The following is a 15,302-nucleotide window of genomic DNA, read 5'->3' on the forward strand; positions in this document are numbered from 1 at the left end:
CTGTAAAATCTGGGGAGGGAGCCAGATTCTTGCCAACCCCAAATGGCGAGGTATCTACCAGTGGCGGTCGAGGGGTTTGGGCTTCATCTCCATCTCTGTGGCACCCAACTGCGAGGCATGGTTTTTCCTCTTTCTCTTCCCGCCATTTCCTCCTCCCTGAAGGTGTGCCCCTTGTGTCCCTCAGAGCCCTCGATAAATACCACTGATTGACAGATTGCCTGATTAATCTTTTTTATTTGTTGGCGGGGACCTATATATGAGGGAATGAGGAAACCCAGCCTTTGGGAAAGTGAGAACTGAGGCCACCTCAGAAGCTGCCTGGGTAGAAAGAAGGACCAACCCGGCCCGGTGGAAACATTCTGTTGCGTCTGTTTTCCTTTCATGCTGACAATTTCACCAAAAAGAGGAAAAATAAAAAGAAACCCAAATAGTAATAAAAAGAAACCCAAATAGTTACTTTCTGCTAAAGCTAAAAATAGGTATTTTGCAGGACCAAGGAGAGATGGAACAGGAGCCTGGGACTTTTCAGGTCTCACTGAGCTGGATGTTTCTTCCCTTGAGCAGGGCATATGATTGTTCCAAACAATCACATCCTCCACTTCAGAAGGTTAATAGAGCAGGGAATAAAGGAGCAGTCCCAAGTACCCTCAATCCCCAAATCCTGTTTCCCTTGGGAAATGGCATTTTGGGGGACCATTACAGCACTCCTGGGACCCTGCCCATGTCGCGCTGAGCTGTTGCTACAACAGTAGTCTAGCTTGTGAATCAATCATCTGTGCTTCAGCATCCGGTCAGTGACATCGAAGGACCCGAAAAGGGCAGTGGGGAGGGTCTGCTTCTAAAGAGGGTTATTTGAATTGTGCATCCTCCACCTCTCCTCTCTCCTCGCCCCCTCTCCTCCCTTTCCCCCACCCCACGTGAGCTATGGAGAGCATGTGCCTATTGGCTTCCATCGAAGATATGAAGAAAAGAGGCAGGCCGCATAGCTGGGGTCACCAACCGTGTGATTGACAACTTGCCAGGTAAGCCCCAGCAATCCTGGGCAATGGCATGTTTGATTTCAGTGCACATGCATGCTTCCTAACACTCAACTCTGTATCGTACCAGCTCGGGACCTGTATTGCTCTGCGGCCCGTTAAGTCCTGAAGAGTGACCCTCAAGAGCATCTATCTTTTGTCCTCTAAGCTCCCACAAGCTTGAGATAGGTGGAGGATCCCTGCCTGGCTGGCAGTACTTGGTCTGACCCAATTCTTGCCTTTTATGACTCAACCGGATTTGAGCCCTAGGCCATGGTGTCTGAACGGGTCCACCCACACCCTGACTATAAGCTCACTGTGGGCAGTGAACGTGTCTGTTTTATTGTACTCTCCCAAGTGCTTAGTACAGTGCTCTGCACACAGTAAGCGTTCAGTAAATACAATTGACTGACTGAGTGACCCTTGAACTAGAATTGGGCCTGTGCCTCACTCCTGTCGGGCAAGTGGTGGGCTGCTGGTGTGTTGGCCACCACAGACCAGGGAAAACTGCATACGCAAAACCACTGCACAGTGTCCTAGGTGCTGGAGGGAGCTTGCAAGCCTGACTGGAATATGCCCATGTATTCCATGGTGTGGATCCAGCAGATTCAGGCTCTATGAAGCAGGAGGTTTGGGGCCTAGGTCTTGCACAGGCTTGGGGTAGCCCATGGATCCCTCAGGCTAGCTCAAGATTTGGGCTCAGACTAGACCAGGCCTTCTAAAAATGGAGCCCGTGCAATGCTCTAGCATACCAACAGACATCATAGGTGTGCTTTAGAACCCCAAAGAATGGAAAGCCAACCAGGGGAAATCAGGAAAGCAGGATAGGTGATTGGAAATCAGAAGAGAGAAACTACATGTTCCTTAAGGTTTTCTTCAAACAGGTCCCTTAATGTAGTGCTCTGCATGAAACAGGCATTCAGTAAATACTGTTGATGATGATGATCCTTTATGTGAAAAAAAGGCATGGAGGAAAATATACCTTTTGGTGACCACCCCCAATCTTTTGATTTGTTTTAGTTGCGATGATCCTGAAGTAGAGGATTACGGGAACAAGTGGAGCATGAGTGCGATGCTTAGGTACCTGAAACAAGAAGGAAGAGACACAAGTGGTGAGTTTTCCCTCCGTTATTCCTCTTCCTTCCACTTATGAAGAGTGGCCAGTATCTCTTACCAGTTGCTGGTTTCCATTACTGTTTCTGTGATAGTAAGGCTAACCTGCGAGGCATGGTTATGGAAGCTGGGATTTGTATACTCATTCCTTCTGTTGGAGGAAGGAAAGACCAATTGCTTACCCTGGTCTTTGAGAATCTCTCAAAACTAGCTGGCAAGAATTCAAAACCCACCCAACTAAGCTACTTACTCTTGATCATCTTAAAAAAAATAATGTGCTCATTGAGTATTTTTTTGTTTCGCAGAGAGTAGGATGGTGTGAAAGAGTTTTGGTGGAGAGAAGACATAGGACATGTATCTGGGAATGCATGTGGGGGCCAAGTTATCAGTGGTGAAGGATTTTTTTTTTTTTATGGTATTTGTCAAGTGCTTACTATGTGCCAGGCCCTGTACTAAACTACAAGTTTATCAGGTTGGACACAGTCCATGTCCCACATGATGCTCACAGTCTAAATCCTCATTTTACAGATGAGGTAACTGAGGCCCACAGAAGTGAAGTGACTTGCCCAAGGTCACACAGCAGGCAAGTGGTGGGGCCAGATTTAGAACCCAGGTCCTCTGAGCCCCAGGCTCGTACTTTACCCACTAGACCATGCTGCTTTCTCTCCAAAGAGGGTGTCTGGAAGGGGTTGAGTTCAGGGGGAATCCTGGAAATAGCCTGTTAATCAGGGCATGAAGCAGCCTCCAAAATTGAGTGTAGAAAATACTGAAAATAACCAGCCATGAGGTACCGTTGTCAGAAATTGGAATAGCTAGTTGAAACAAACTATCCTAGCTCTGTTCCTAGTCATAACCCTAACATTTTGAATTTTGGCCAGTCACGTTGGTCATTGTTCATAATAGCCAGCAATACCCTTATTGCCCACATTTATGGGTTTGGTTATGAGTTGTATTCTGACCAGAATCTTGCAATCTCAGGATGATCCTTGACTCCAAGTTCTCGTTCAACTCTCACATTGAAACTTCTGTCAAGCCCTGCCAAGTCTTCCTATACGGAGTCTCCTTGACCAATGCCTTCCTCTCTACCTGAAGAGCTACTATTCTGGTAGAAACGTTGTATTTAGGCTAGACCGTTGAACCTGACCCCTTCCCGTTCTTCTCAGCCTGGCCCCACTCTCCAATACGTACTACAAGCCGCTCATCGATAATCTTCCTGAATTATTGCTGGGCACATATCTCTTCACTCCTGTATGACTCACTCATCTCTTTAGCGTGGCTTAGTGCTTACAGCAAGGGCCTGGGAGTCAGAGGATTTGGGTTCTAATCCCGGCTCTGCCACTTGTTTCCTCGATGAGTTAAGGCAAGTTTATACCCAACCTCAGCATTTACCTACGTACATTTATTCAGTTATACCTTAGTTATTTATTTTGATTACTCTGTAAATTTGTCTATGTGTCTAAAGTATCGGCTCCTTAAGTACAGGGAATACGTCGCTTGTTGTGTACTTCCCAAGTATTTAATACACTGCACTGGGCCCAGTGCTGTTTGATTACTACTTAGACCAAGACGTTCCCTGCAGACACACAAACCCACATAGTTTCTCTTTCATGGTGGCTTTTTTTTTTTATTGTCTTGCAGTACTGATGGCTCATGTCGAGGATCTGATCATTAAAACTATCATCTCTGCTGAGTTGGCTATTGCTACCGCTTGCAAAACCTTTGTCCCTCATCGAAGCAGCTGTTTTGGTAAGCGATTCAAGTCGTTTAATGTTAAAGCTTGTTGGGAAAATTTAAGAAATTAGAATGGGACTTAAGGTTAAGGATGGTGGTTGGATCTCTAATAATAATAATTAAAAAAGTAATAACTGTGGTATTTAAGTGCTTACTATATGCCAAAGCACTATACTAAACACTAGGGTAGACTCAAGGTAATCAGGTCCCAAATGGGATTCACGGTCTAAATAGGAAGGAGATCTGGTATTGAATCTCAATTTACAGATGAGGAAACTGAAACATGGAGAAGTGAAGTGACTTGCCCGTGGTCACACAGCAGACAAGTGACTGATCGGGGCTTAGAACTCAGGTCCTCTGACTTCCAAACCTGTGCTCTTTCCCCTAGACCATACCGATTCTCTCTTCTGTAAATCAGAGGTGAATGCTGGGCTAATGTCTATGTGACATCTTGATGCTGAAGATCCTACTGAAGTGATTCAAGAACGAGGATTGATCCTTGTGCTTATGAAAAAGTACCAGTGTGAAGGACGGGGTTGCTTCCGGCTGCTTGGGAAGGAATCGTGGTTTAAATAACACCTTCAAGAACTCACTGGCAGGGAAACTGGGAATGACTCCAAAGAACTGGCTGGTACCAGTTCGTGCCTGCCGTCTGACAGGTGTTTCTGCCCTACCCCAAATCATTCAGAAAGGAACTACAAAGAGGCAGCACATTTCCTCTGACAGAGAGTTTATTTGGAGTGCTAGCCGCACAATCATGGTAATTGCTTGAAGGGATGGCACATCCTCCATAGGGTCATGCAATCTTGGCAGTATTGTTTTGGGGAGCTGGGAATTCCTCAATTTTTCTGACATTCGCAATCCTGGCTATATTGGGAGCAGGGTGGGATATACTGGTGGGGAAGGGATTTAGTAGGATCAAAATGGCAAGGGTTTAGGCGTCAGCCTGCCCTAATGAAAAATGTAGTTGTCTGGGCTTCCTAAGAGAATTACAGTTGGATTTAGGCTCTGTATCTTTAAACGACTTTTAGATTAAAAAGAGACTTAAGAAAACTAGGACAGGATTGTGCTAATGAAGGGCTAAACATGGTGCCCCCAAAATGATGGCAAAAAGATTTAGGGATCTGGAAGTTGCCAGTTCCAGCTCCAGTTTCTTTCTGGAAATATAATGGCCAGTCCCGTGTGATCCCAGTGCCTGGCCTGTTAATGAACACTGTTCTGGAACCGGAATGTAGAGACCCTTATTTCCCGGCATTTATAACTAAGTGTGATTTCTGGACTTTTTGGTGCGTGTTTCTTATCCTCTGGCAATTTGGAAGCTTAAAGGCTAGAGTCTAGGACACTGTTATGCACAGTGATCCCACTGGCTGAAGGGCATGAGCTTGAGCTGTTCTGGTAGCAGGGATAGGGTTGCTCTGAGCTACCCACACTCTCTTGCTTATCCTCCTGTAGCCAAGAGTGAGCTGGTGGGGCTAGGGTAGGAAGGCAATCCATAGTCAGGGGAAAGAATATCCCTGAGCACACTCCCCAGTGGCAGACAGCTGCTCTGCCCTCATCTGATGTATTCTATCTTGTTGAGTGAGGTACTTATATCCACTGAACAAGTTGAAGCTTTAACAGCACTCAGATGCTGCAAACATGGCAGCATAACATGGCCTTTGTTGGCAGTAGAACTCTCAGACCCTGCGGTCAGTCTTTTCAGTTGAGTTTATCGTCTTAGAAGTTTTTTCACCTCACTGAAACACCCAAAGCCTTGGGCCTCTCTGCCTCTTCTTTTCCCTTTACCTTGGTTTTTCATTTCAAGGAGCCTAATGCAGGTGAGGTTTCTTATATTGCTGCCTCTCTTCTTGGCTTTGTGCTTCTAATTCCACTTTCTATAATCCCTAGAATTTAATCTGTTTCATTAACCACCTCACATCAGACAGCGTTTTTTATGTGTCCGAATGGCTGTCTGTCTCCCACCCACTGCTTTCCACTGCTTCCCTTAGGGCTCCAGTTTGAAGCAATATGATGTTTTATTCCAATTATTTTAAGAGTAAAGAGGAATTAAGGGTTTCTCGACGATGTGACTGTAGAGGAACCATCCTGCTCTTGAAGAGAGCCAAAATAGTACAGAAATGGGGCCCCGCCTACCCATAAATTTGCTGGTCCCTCTCATTCATTCATTCCTCCTTCCTTTGGATCTCAGCCAGGGGCTTTCCATTGCTCTCCAGGCTGCCCGTGCCATATCATTTTCCCATTATCTGATTGTCCGTTAGGTACGATTGGAACCCGACATCTTTTCAGGGCCCCTCTCTGCTACTTCCTGCCTCAGTGATGCAACTGGCATTCCTAGATTTCCTGCTTCAAGTCTCTCAAATTATGTTTTCAGATAATAAAAGCATCCTTTATCCTCCTTCTGCTTTTCCTCCCATTTTCAATTTCTTGTAGTGTCTGTCATTCCCACAAGATTGTCAACTCCTTGAGAGTAGGGACCAAGTGTACAGTTCTCTTGTACTGGTTGTCTACTTGTACTCTTCCAAACCCTTAGTATAGTAGCTGCTCAGACAGTGTGATTGATCGATTAACCGTAACACTTGTCCCAGTCAATTTAAAGCCTGTCTGAAGAGGTTGCTATACGACCATTCTTTTCTCCCTTGTGGATGGGTAAGATCTGCCCTTTTGGTGTCACCTTGCCTAACTTTCTAGAGCTAAATGCTCTGGTCTTGCCTATCTGGCAGTTGCCAAGTGTGTTTTTGTTTTAGAAGAACCTCTTCTTCAGATTCATTCAATAGTATTTATTGAGCGCTTACTATGTGCAGAGCACTGTACTAAGCGCTTGGAATGAACAAGTCGGCAACAGATAGAGACAGTCCCTGCCGTTTGACGGGCTTACAGTCTAATCGGGGGAATGGCTGATTCCCATTGTTTGAAGCGAGAGTAATCACCAGTCCAGGCATTCAGCTATTGAAGTAATCAATCAATAAATGATATTTATCGAGCATTTACTATGTGCCGAGCACTGTTTGAGTGCTTGCAGAGAACATTATAGTGGGGATGATAGACACATTCCCTTCCCGTAAGGAGCTTAGGGTCTAGAGGGAGTTAAAAGACATTAAAATAAATTATTGACTGGGAAAATGGGACAGTATAAGGTTTATACACATGAGTGTTTATTGTTATAGTGCGCTCTCCCAAGCACTTAGGACAGTACTCTGCACGAGGTTAAGCACTCAAAAAATAAGAATGAATGAATGAAAGCATGGTGATGCTGGGAGTGGGGTGAACAACAAGTGCTTAAGGGGCGTGGATCATAAGCGATGCGGAAGGGAGGGCAAATAAGGGAAATGAGCACCTAGTCAGGGAAGGCCTCTTGAATGAGGTGTGATTTTAGTAAAGCTTTGAAGGCAGGGAGAGAGGTGATCTTTTGGATATGATCGGGGAATGAGTTCCAAGTCAAAGGGAGGATGTAGGCAAGAGGTGAGTGGCAAAGTAGACTAGATCAAGTATGGAGAATAGATTGGCATTCGGAGAATAGTGTGTGTGTGTGTGTGTATGTGGGTGGTTTGGGTGTAGTAGATCCCTGAGGTAAGGTAGGAGGAAGAGAGCTGGTAGAGCGTTTTAAAGCCAATGGTAAGGGGTTTCTGCTGAAGCAGAGGTGGATGGGTTGCCATTGAGGTTTTTAAGGAGTGGGGAGTAGTGGAGTGAACTTTTAGGAAAAAAAAAAATGATCCAGGCAGCAGAGGGAAGTATGAACTGGCGAGGGAAAAGCCAGGGATGCCAGCGAGGATGTTAATGGAGTATATGTACAAAGTGGATTATAATTAGAGCTTGGATCAGTGTGGTGGCCATTTGGATGGAGAGGAAAGGGCAGATTCTAAAGGTCTTGCAGAGGTAGAACTGACAGGATTTGGTGGCGGATTGAATGTGTGGGTTGAATGGGAGAGATGAGTCAAGGATAATGCCAAGGTTGAGGGCATGTGAGACACGGACAGTGATGAGCATGGCTTACTGGAAGCGACAGAGGCTTGGGAGTCAGAGGACATGGGTTCTAATCCTGGCTCCGCCACTAGTCTCTTGTGTGACCTTGAGCAAATCACTTCACTTCTCTATGCCTCAGTTTCCTCATCTGTAAAATGGAGATTAAGACTGTGAGCCCCAGGTGGCACAACCTGATAACCTTGTATCTACCCCAGCGCTTAGAACAGTGCTTGGCACATAGTAAGCGCTTAACAGATACCATCATCATTATTATTATTATTACTACAATGACGGAAAAGTTGTCGGGAGGACAGGGTTTGGGCAAGGAGATGAGGTGCTCTGTTTTGAACATGGTAAGTTTGAGTTGTTCCTGGCACATTCAAGCAGAGGCAGGAGGAGATGCGAGACTGCAGAGAAGGAGAGAAATCAGAGCTGGAGAAGTAGATCTGGAAATCATCTGCATAGAGATGGAAGTTGAAGCCATGAGAGTGAATGGGTTTTCCAAGGAAGAGTTCTCCAGAGCTGAGCATTGAGGGACTCTCACAGTTTGGGGATGGAAGCTAGAGGAGGAGTTGGCAAAAGACACTGAGGATGAGCTGCCAGAGAGAGCAATATACTGCCAGAGAGATGGGAGGAGAACCAGGAGAGCACTGTGTTGGATAACGTTTCCAGGAGAAAGAGGTGGTGCCCAGTGTTGAAGACAGCTGAGAAGTTGAGTAATGAAACTAATTTAAGATAAGCACACCAGAAGAAAAAGTAGTCCCCAAATGCCTTTATTGAGAAGGCTAAATTGTATATCTAAAGACAAGTTCTGATGGCTCCAGCCACTGTTAGCGATGTCCATATCTTTCTTTTTTCCAGTTGTCACATAAATGTGTCTAGGAGAGTTATGGTCTGCGAAGAGCTTGACCCTGCCAACTTGTTACCAAGCTAAAGTTGTTGATTCATGCTTTTTGACTCCCCTGTTTCCACATATGCAGCTGAAGATGAGATGACAGGACAGTTAACAAATTATCTTTCTTCTCTTATGCTATTGTAGGCCTCTCTTAAGACTATTGGTTTTAATTAGCCCTATTGCTTACAGAATTCTTTATGAACGCTAAACCCGACCCAGAGTTTAAACCCCACGCCAGAGTGGAAGGAATTTTCCCCTATGCTACATTGTTTGAAGGATAGCTAGAGTTGCTTCACACTAACAGTTAATGGCAGCACTTTCCATTGAGTGTGACCATAGATGTTTGCCGAGGGAGAGTTCCTTTATTAATGAGAATGATGGCAGTGGCCTGATGCTAAAATTAATTAGTGTTGAAATGTTGGGTGATCCTTGTGGGCACTGAGAGTTTCTCATTTCTCTCCATCGAATCCTTTTTCTCTTTCTTCCCAGCCCGTTGTTTGCTCTGTTTAAGTTTTGACCCAACCAATCTTTCCAGGAACTTCCCTTCTGTTCCCTGTGTAGAGAAATGGGCACTTCATGCACGTTTTCCTCCAAATGTTTATCTATACTGTTGGATTTTCTGAACTTCATCTCAAAACTTTCCAGCATACTTCTGGAATTCTTCAGATAGGCATACTGGGAAATGCAGCTACTGTACAAAACTGGAGGTTAGGAGGTTTTGTAGTCTGGAGCAGCCCACTCCTCCTCTTATAAGAAAAAGTAGTTTAACTAGATCCTTAATGCCTAAGCAGAGCAGGCCAAACCTTAGGAACCTAACATCATAAATTATCCGACACTCAAGTTATTTCATTTAGAAGGATGAATGAACTCTTCCAGGATTTCAACTGATGGCCAAGGTTTAAATTCAGATCTTTTTTCCACATCAAGGACAGATGGATTTAGTGATAAGACACAACAATGCCACATATCTCCCTTCCCTTCTCTCCCTGTCCTAAGCAGTGTTACATTGAGACATGGTGAATGTGTAGACACACTTATGCCAAAGACTCAGTCATCAGAGTTATCATACTTCCCCAAAAGATTATGTCCTACATAAAACAGGTGTTAGTAATATGAATGATTATTAGGTTGGATCTCCAGAAGGGCTTTCTCCATGGAAAGTGGTCTGACAGTCATTCTTATTGCCATCGGCCCGTGTCTCAATTTCCCCAGTCTGATTTTCCTGTGGCGATGATAGCCCTTGATTATTAGAACAGTTCCAGGGCCCTAAAGTGGTCTGTAGCCTTGGAATTTTCTGAATAAGAAGTACCTTGGTCAATCAATCAATTATATTTATTGAGCGCTTACTGTGTGCAGGTCACTGAAATAAGCACTTGGGAGAGTACAATGCAACAATATAACAGACACACTCCTTGCCCACAGTGAGCGTACAGTCTAGGGGGGAGACAGACATTAATGTAAATAAATCACAGATATGTATTTAAATGCTGTGGTGCTGGGCGTGAGGGTGGCGAATGAAGGGAGCAGGTCTGGGTGATGCAGAAGGGAGCAGAAAAAGAGGAGATGAGGGCTTAGTCAGGGAAGGCCTCTTGGAGGAGAGGTGCCTTCAATAAGGCTTTGAAGGTGAAGAGAGTAATTGTCAGATATAAAAGGGGAGAGAGTTTCAGGCCAGAGGCAGGATGTGAAGGCGAGGTCGACGGCAACATAGATGAGATCGAGGTTCAGTGAGAAGGTTGGCATTAGATGAGCCAAGTGTGCGGGGTGGGTTGTAGTAGGAGAGTAGCAAGGTGAAGTGTAGTGGCTAAGGTGATCGAGTGCTTTAAAACCAGTGGTGAGGAGTTTCTCTTTAATGCAGAGTTGGATGGGCAACCACTGGAGGTTCTTGAGGACTGAGTGTTTTTTTTGAAAAATGATCCCAGCGGCAGAGTGAAGTTTGGATTGGAGCAGGGAGAGAAACAGGAGGCTGGGAGGTGAGCAAGGAGGCTGATAGAGTAATCAAGGCGGGATAGGATAAGTGCTTGGATTAACGTGGTAGCAGTTTGGATGGAGAGGAAAGGATTAATTTCAGTGTTGTTGTGGGGGTTGAACCGACAGGATTTAGTGATAGACTGAAGAAATGGGTTGAATGAGAGAGAGGACTCAAGGAGGGCGTAGATGGGGAATAGAAGGGGACCCAGGCTGAACTTTGAGGTCACCAATAGTTAAGGATTGGGAGGCGGAGGAGTCTGTGAAAGAGACTGAGAATGAGCAGCCAGAGAGGTAGGAGGAGAACCAGGAGAAGACAGTGTCAGTGAAGGTGGAGCTGTGCTTAGACTGGAACTCTTGAAGTGGCTCGGGATGATAGTAAGAAAGTATCTTGTGAGACTATTTTTTGTAGATTATGAAAGGAGAAAGTTTAACAAATTCGAGATTCCTGTGAGAATACCACATTTAGGTAAGGAATAATTTCCTCCTGACTCATTCATTCTGCTTCTGTGGTAATGGGTTCTATCTTTTCTAAATGTCACCCCTCCCTACGTCTACCTGCATCTTCCCTCAATGAAATTGAATTGGTTAGAAATGCCCCTATGGAGGGAATATCAGTGCCTGAACCATACACAGCTTTATAAATTGTGGTTCAGGTTGGAAGTTGAACCACAAATCTCCATTTGCCTGTATATATGTCCCAATTAAGGGTAAGGGTAAGGCTAATGTCTCGATCCCCCCCTTCTAACTGACTTTGAAGGTCAGGCTGCCATCTAGACAGAGATGTAGTATTGGCTGAGGAGGGAGGGGGTTTCAGAAATGGTGTAATAAATACTAAATTGGAGAAGCTCATTATGGGCAGGGAACATGTCTACCAACTCTGTTATATTGTACTGTCCCAAGTACTTAGTAAGCGCTCAATCAGTACCATCGATGGATTGATTCATTCACAGCTTATAGATCCGAGGTGGCTCAGTCTCGTGAACTGAAGAGCCAAAGTGTCATAGATCAAAAAAAAAAAATTAACCTGAAGACCTATCCGTCATTCCAAGTGGGGCTGGGGTGGTGGCGGAGAGTGACAGAGAGCAGGTGTTGCTGGGTGGGGTGGGGGGGGTGATTGTGGCAGGGAGGGAGCAAGCGACAGCCGGGTGCCACACCCCTCTCCGGCCTGAGACTGCTGAGGTAATGCTTTTCCTGAAGGAACCCCGTTCCTCCCGTGGTGAAGTAATCAATGACAAAGCCCACGGTACCTGGCTTGTCACCGTGAGCCGCACAAGCTGTGAAGAAGAGCTACACGTGGCTTGCGAGCCTTGGTTTGGCCATACCTGTTACAGATCTTCAATTTCGCGTGGAGCTGTATGCCCCATTGTCTACACAGTCCACCTTGCCAAAAACCACCCTGGCCTTTTTGATTCTGGTTCTTTCCTCTTTGTCTGTCTTTCCTCTCCCTGTCTTACAGGGGATGTTGTGAGGAAAGTGGAAAATAAGTAATATCGAAGCACACTGGAAAAATTGAAGCAAATTTAAATTCAGGGAGTTACCCATTCACTTTGTGCAGTGTAGCTACCTAGGTGCTAGAATCTGGTGATACCTCTTCTCCCCACTCCTAGACTGTGAGCCCCATGTGGGTAATGGATTGTGTCTCATCTAATTGTCTTGTATCTACTGTAAGGCACCCAGGAAGCACTTAATAAATACCACTGTCATAACAAAATCTATCACAGCACTCTTTCGCTCGCTTGCTCACTCTCCCTCTCACACACACACACACGCACACACACGAGAAGCAGCATGACCTAGTGGATAGAGCACAGGCCCAGGAGTCAGAAAGACCTAGGTTTAATCCCAGCTCTGCCACATGTCTGCTTGTGCCTCAGTAGCCTCATCTGTAAAATGGGGATTAAGATGGTGAGCCCAATGTGGGTCAGGGACCGCCATGTCCAACCTTGTATCTGTCCACCCCAGCACTTAGTACAGTGCCAGCCACATAGTAAGCGCTTAACAATAATATTTTGTTATTTTGAACACCCACAGTTGCTCTAAAGCCCTCGAAGGTGGAAGACTTAGCATTCCTACAGTTCACTGGATTTCAGCATCCAGAGTCCACCCGAGGGTCTGGACATCAGTTTATTCAGAGTGCAGTGTGGGCAGATGTAGAGCACCGTGCATTTAAAAGAAAGCTATGCTTTGGCCCCTGGTAGTTAACCCAGAGGAAGTCTGAGTTCTGAAGTGGTTTTGTCAGAGAAGGGGTTATTAAAAGTGATCTCAGCCAACTGAGGCCAGGTAGTGAGCCTAACTTGCTAAATAAATCCATGCAGACGTGGAGAAAGAAACTGCTTGTGGTTCTTACTCTGCTCTTGGCAACAGCAGGGGGGAGGGGAGCATACAAAGGCGCCAGGAGTAAGGGAAACTTGATCTCCAGTTCTCCTTACTTCTGCTCCTTTAATAACATTAGTGGTGCAAGATGGGCTGTAGCTGTTGCTACTGGCTTGGTCCTCAACTCTGCTTTTCTGCCGGTGTTAGACCAGGACAGTCTCCTGCCTCCAGAAGGAAATTGAAATCTTGTGATTGGGTGAAGAAATGAAGGCATTTTGAACTTTGAAAACTTTGGGGCCCAGCTTGCCAGAGCAGAAAGGGAGCTGAAAAACAGCCTATAGAAGAAATTCATTTAGTAGCTTGCTTTCTTAATAATAGTAATAATAATGGCATTTGTTAAGCGCTCACTATGTGCGAAGCACTGTTCTAAGCACTGGAGGGAATACAAGGTGATCAGGTTGTCCCACATGGGGATCACAGTCTTAATCCCCATTTTACAGATGAGGTAACTGAGGCATAGAGAAGTGAAGTGACTTGTCCAAAGTCACACAACTGACAAGTGGTGGAGCTGGGATTAGAACCCATGACCTCTGACTCCCAAGCCCATGCTCTTTCCACTGAGCTATACTGCTCAATTGTTGAAACAGTGGTGTTTATTGAGCACTCCCTGAGTGCTAAACACTGAAAGATGTCTGGTTATTTGTATCTGAAGAGGACACCACTGGTGGTGAAATTCAACTGTGAATATGTGTGTGGTTGAAAAGGCCAGTGTGGGGCCCTCAATCCCAGTAACAGTGGACACCAAAAAAGGCTGCTTCTGGGTGTGTTGTTACATTTTATGTTTGCAATGCCTGGTGCCATTTTCATTTTTACCTCCTTGACTTTCAGTCAGTCATATTTATTGAGCGCTTCTTACTGAATGTACTGAAGTAAGCACCTGGGAGAGTACAATATAACAGGCACATTGTTTTAACACACTCTCATTCCTTTCATAGCTTTTCCTCAAAAAGAGCTCCTTTCTAGTAGTTTACCATGATGGTTTGTCATTGGCAGTTGACGCTCACTTATCCGTTGGGATGCAGCACTTTCTGAGGCTTTGCCTTGCCACCTCCTTAGTTTCCTTTGTCCTCCCTGCTCTCCGTTTTCCAATTTCAACTCAGCCAGTGCTGCTTTCCCGTTGTCGTTTATTCTCAGGTGTCCCACCCAGTGAAACTGTGTTGAGGTGAGCATAGCCTTAGTGCTAAGAGACTCAAAACCTCCTTCCAGAACCTCATTATTGCAATGCTTGCTTGCCTTATGATATTGAGTTCAGCCCGTAAATGACACCGGTGAAATTGCTTAAGTAGCTGGTTGTGGCCCCAATGAGAAATCCAGGTCATGCAGCCATAGAGAAGTTTACACCACATTTTTTGTTAAATTCCTATGTGCCAAGCATTGTATCACGTGCAGGGGCAGATATAACATACTCAGATCTGACAGAGTCCCTGTCCCACTTGGGGCTCACAGTCTAAGAGGGAATGGAGAATACACATTTAATACCCATTTAAAGATGAAGCTGAGGCACAGAGAAATTAAGTTGCTTCCCCAAGTCACGCTCCAGGTTAATGGCAGAGCTGGAATCCAAGTCTCCTCTCCTGTAAAATGGGGAGTCAGTACCTGTTCTCACTCCAGCTTTGAAGACTGTGAGTCCTATAGAGGACAAGGAGTGTGTCCAATATGATTATCTTGTATTTACCCCAACTCTTAGTATGGTGCTTGTCATGTAGTAACTGCTGAACAGATGCCACAATTAGGATAACTATCATTATTCCTGACACCTAGACCTTAAGGTCTTTCTACTGGGCCATGATGCTTCTGGAAAGAGATGAAGATGAAGGGAACTGAGATCTGACAGAGGTGAGATGGGAGGGAGCTATAGGCTCGGGGAAGAATGTGAGTGAGCCCCTAAAGGCTGGGCATTCAAGCATGGTATGGCAAAGATGTATTTGAGAGGGTTGAAGAGTAGGAGCTACAGTTGTTAGTGAGGGGAGCCAATATGTGTGATGAAAAAAACGCCGGAGTGCCTTGAAGCCTAAAGTAAGAAGCTTCTGCTTTTTCTCTTCCTACTTATCTAAATTGTTTTTGTGTCTGTCTTCCCACTGTAATGTAATCCCCTTGAGGGCAGGGACACAGTTACTGATTGATTGTTGGGTAGCCTAAGGCAATTTTAACCTTCCTTGCCAAGGCTAGATTCCTGCCGGATTTAAGCTATTCATATCTGGAAAATTTGGCCTTCTGAGGTTCCAAAGACACAGCAAAGCATTTTA

At 45.2% G+C, this 15,302-nt stretch overlaps 1 protein-coding gene across 10 annotated transcripts in view; it reads left to right on the plus strand.

Annotated features, from left to right (window-relative positions):
* Positions 1–15,302, plus strand: part of TTLL5 (tubulin tyrosine ligase like 5) — a 234,578-nt gene that overhangs the window by 52,438 nt on the left and 166,838 nt on the right. For all 10 annotated transcript variants that reach the window (XR_005659888.1, XR_005659889.1, XM_039911662.1 and 7 more), the window contains exons 11-12: positions 2,037–2,128; positions 3,768–3,875. Coding sequence is in view for 8 of the 10 variants with exons in the window: in XM_039911662.1 (XP_039767596.1) it covers positions 2,037–2,128; positions 3,768–3,875 (200 nt within the window). In the remaining 2 variants the exon portion in view is untranslated. The remainder of the gene's footprint in view (positions 1–2,036; positions 2,129–3,767; positions 3,876–15,302) is intronic.

The sequence above is a fragment of the Ornithorhynchus anatinus genome, chromosome 1 (genome assembly GCF_004115215.2).
Source record: "Ornithorhynchus anatinus isolate Pmale09 chromosome 1, mOrnAna1.pri.v4, whole genome shotgun sequence".
NCBI classification, from domain to species: Eukaryota; Metazoa; Chordata; class Mammalia; order Monotremata; family Ornithorhynchidae; genus Ornithorhynchus; species Ornithorhynchus anatinus.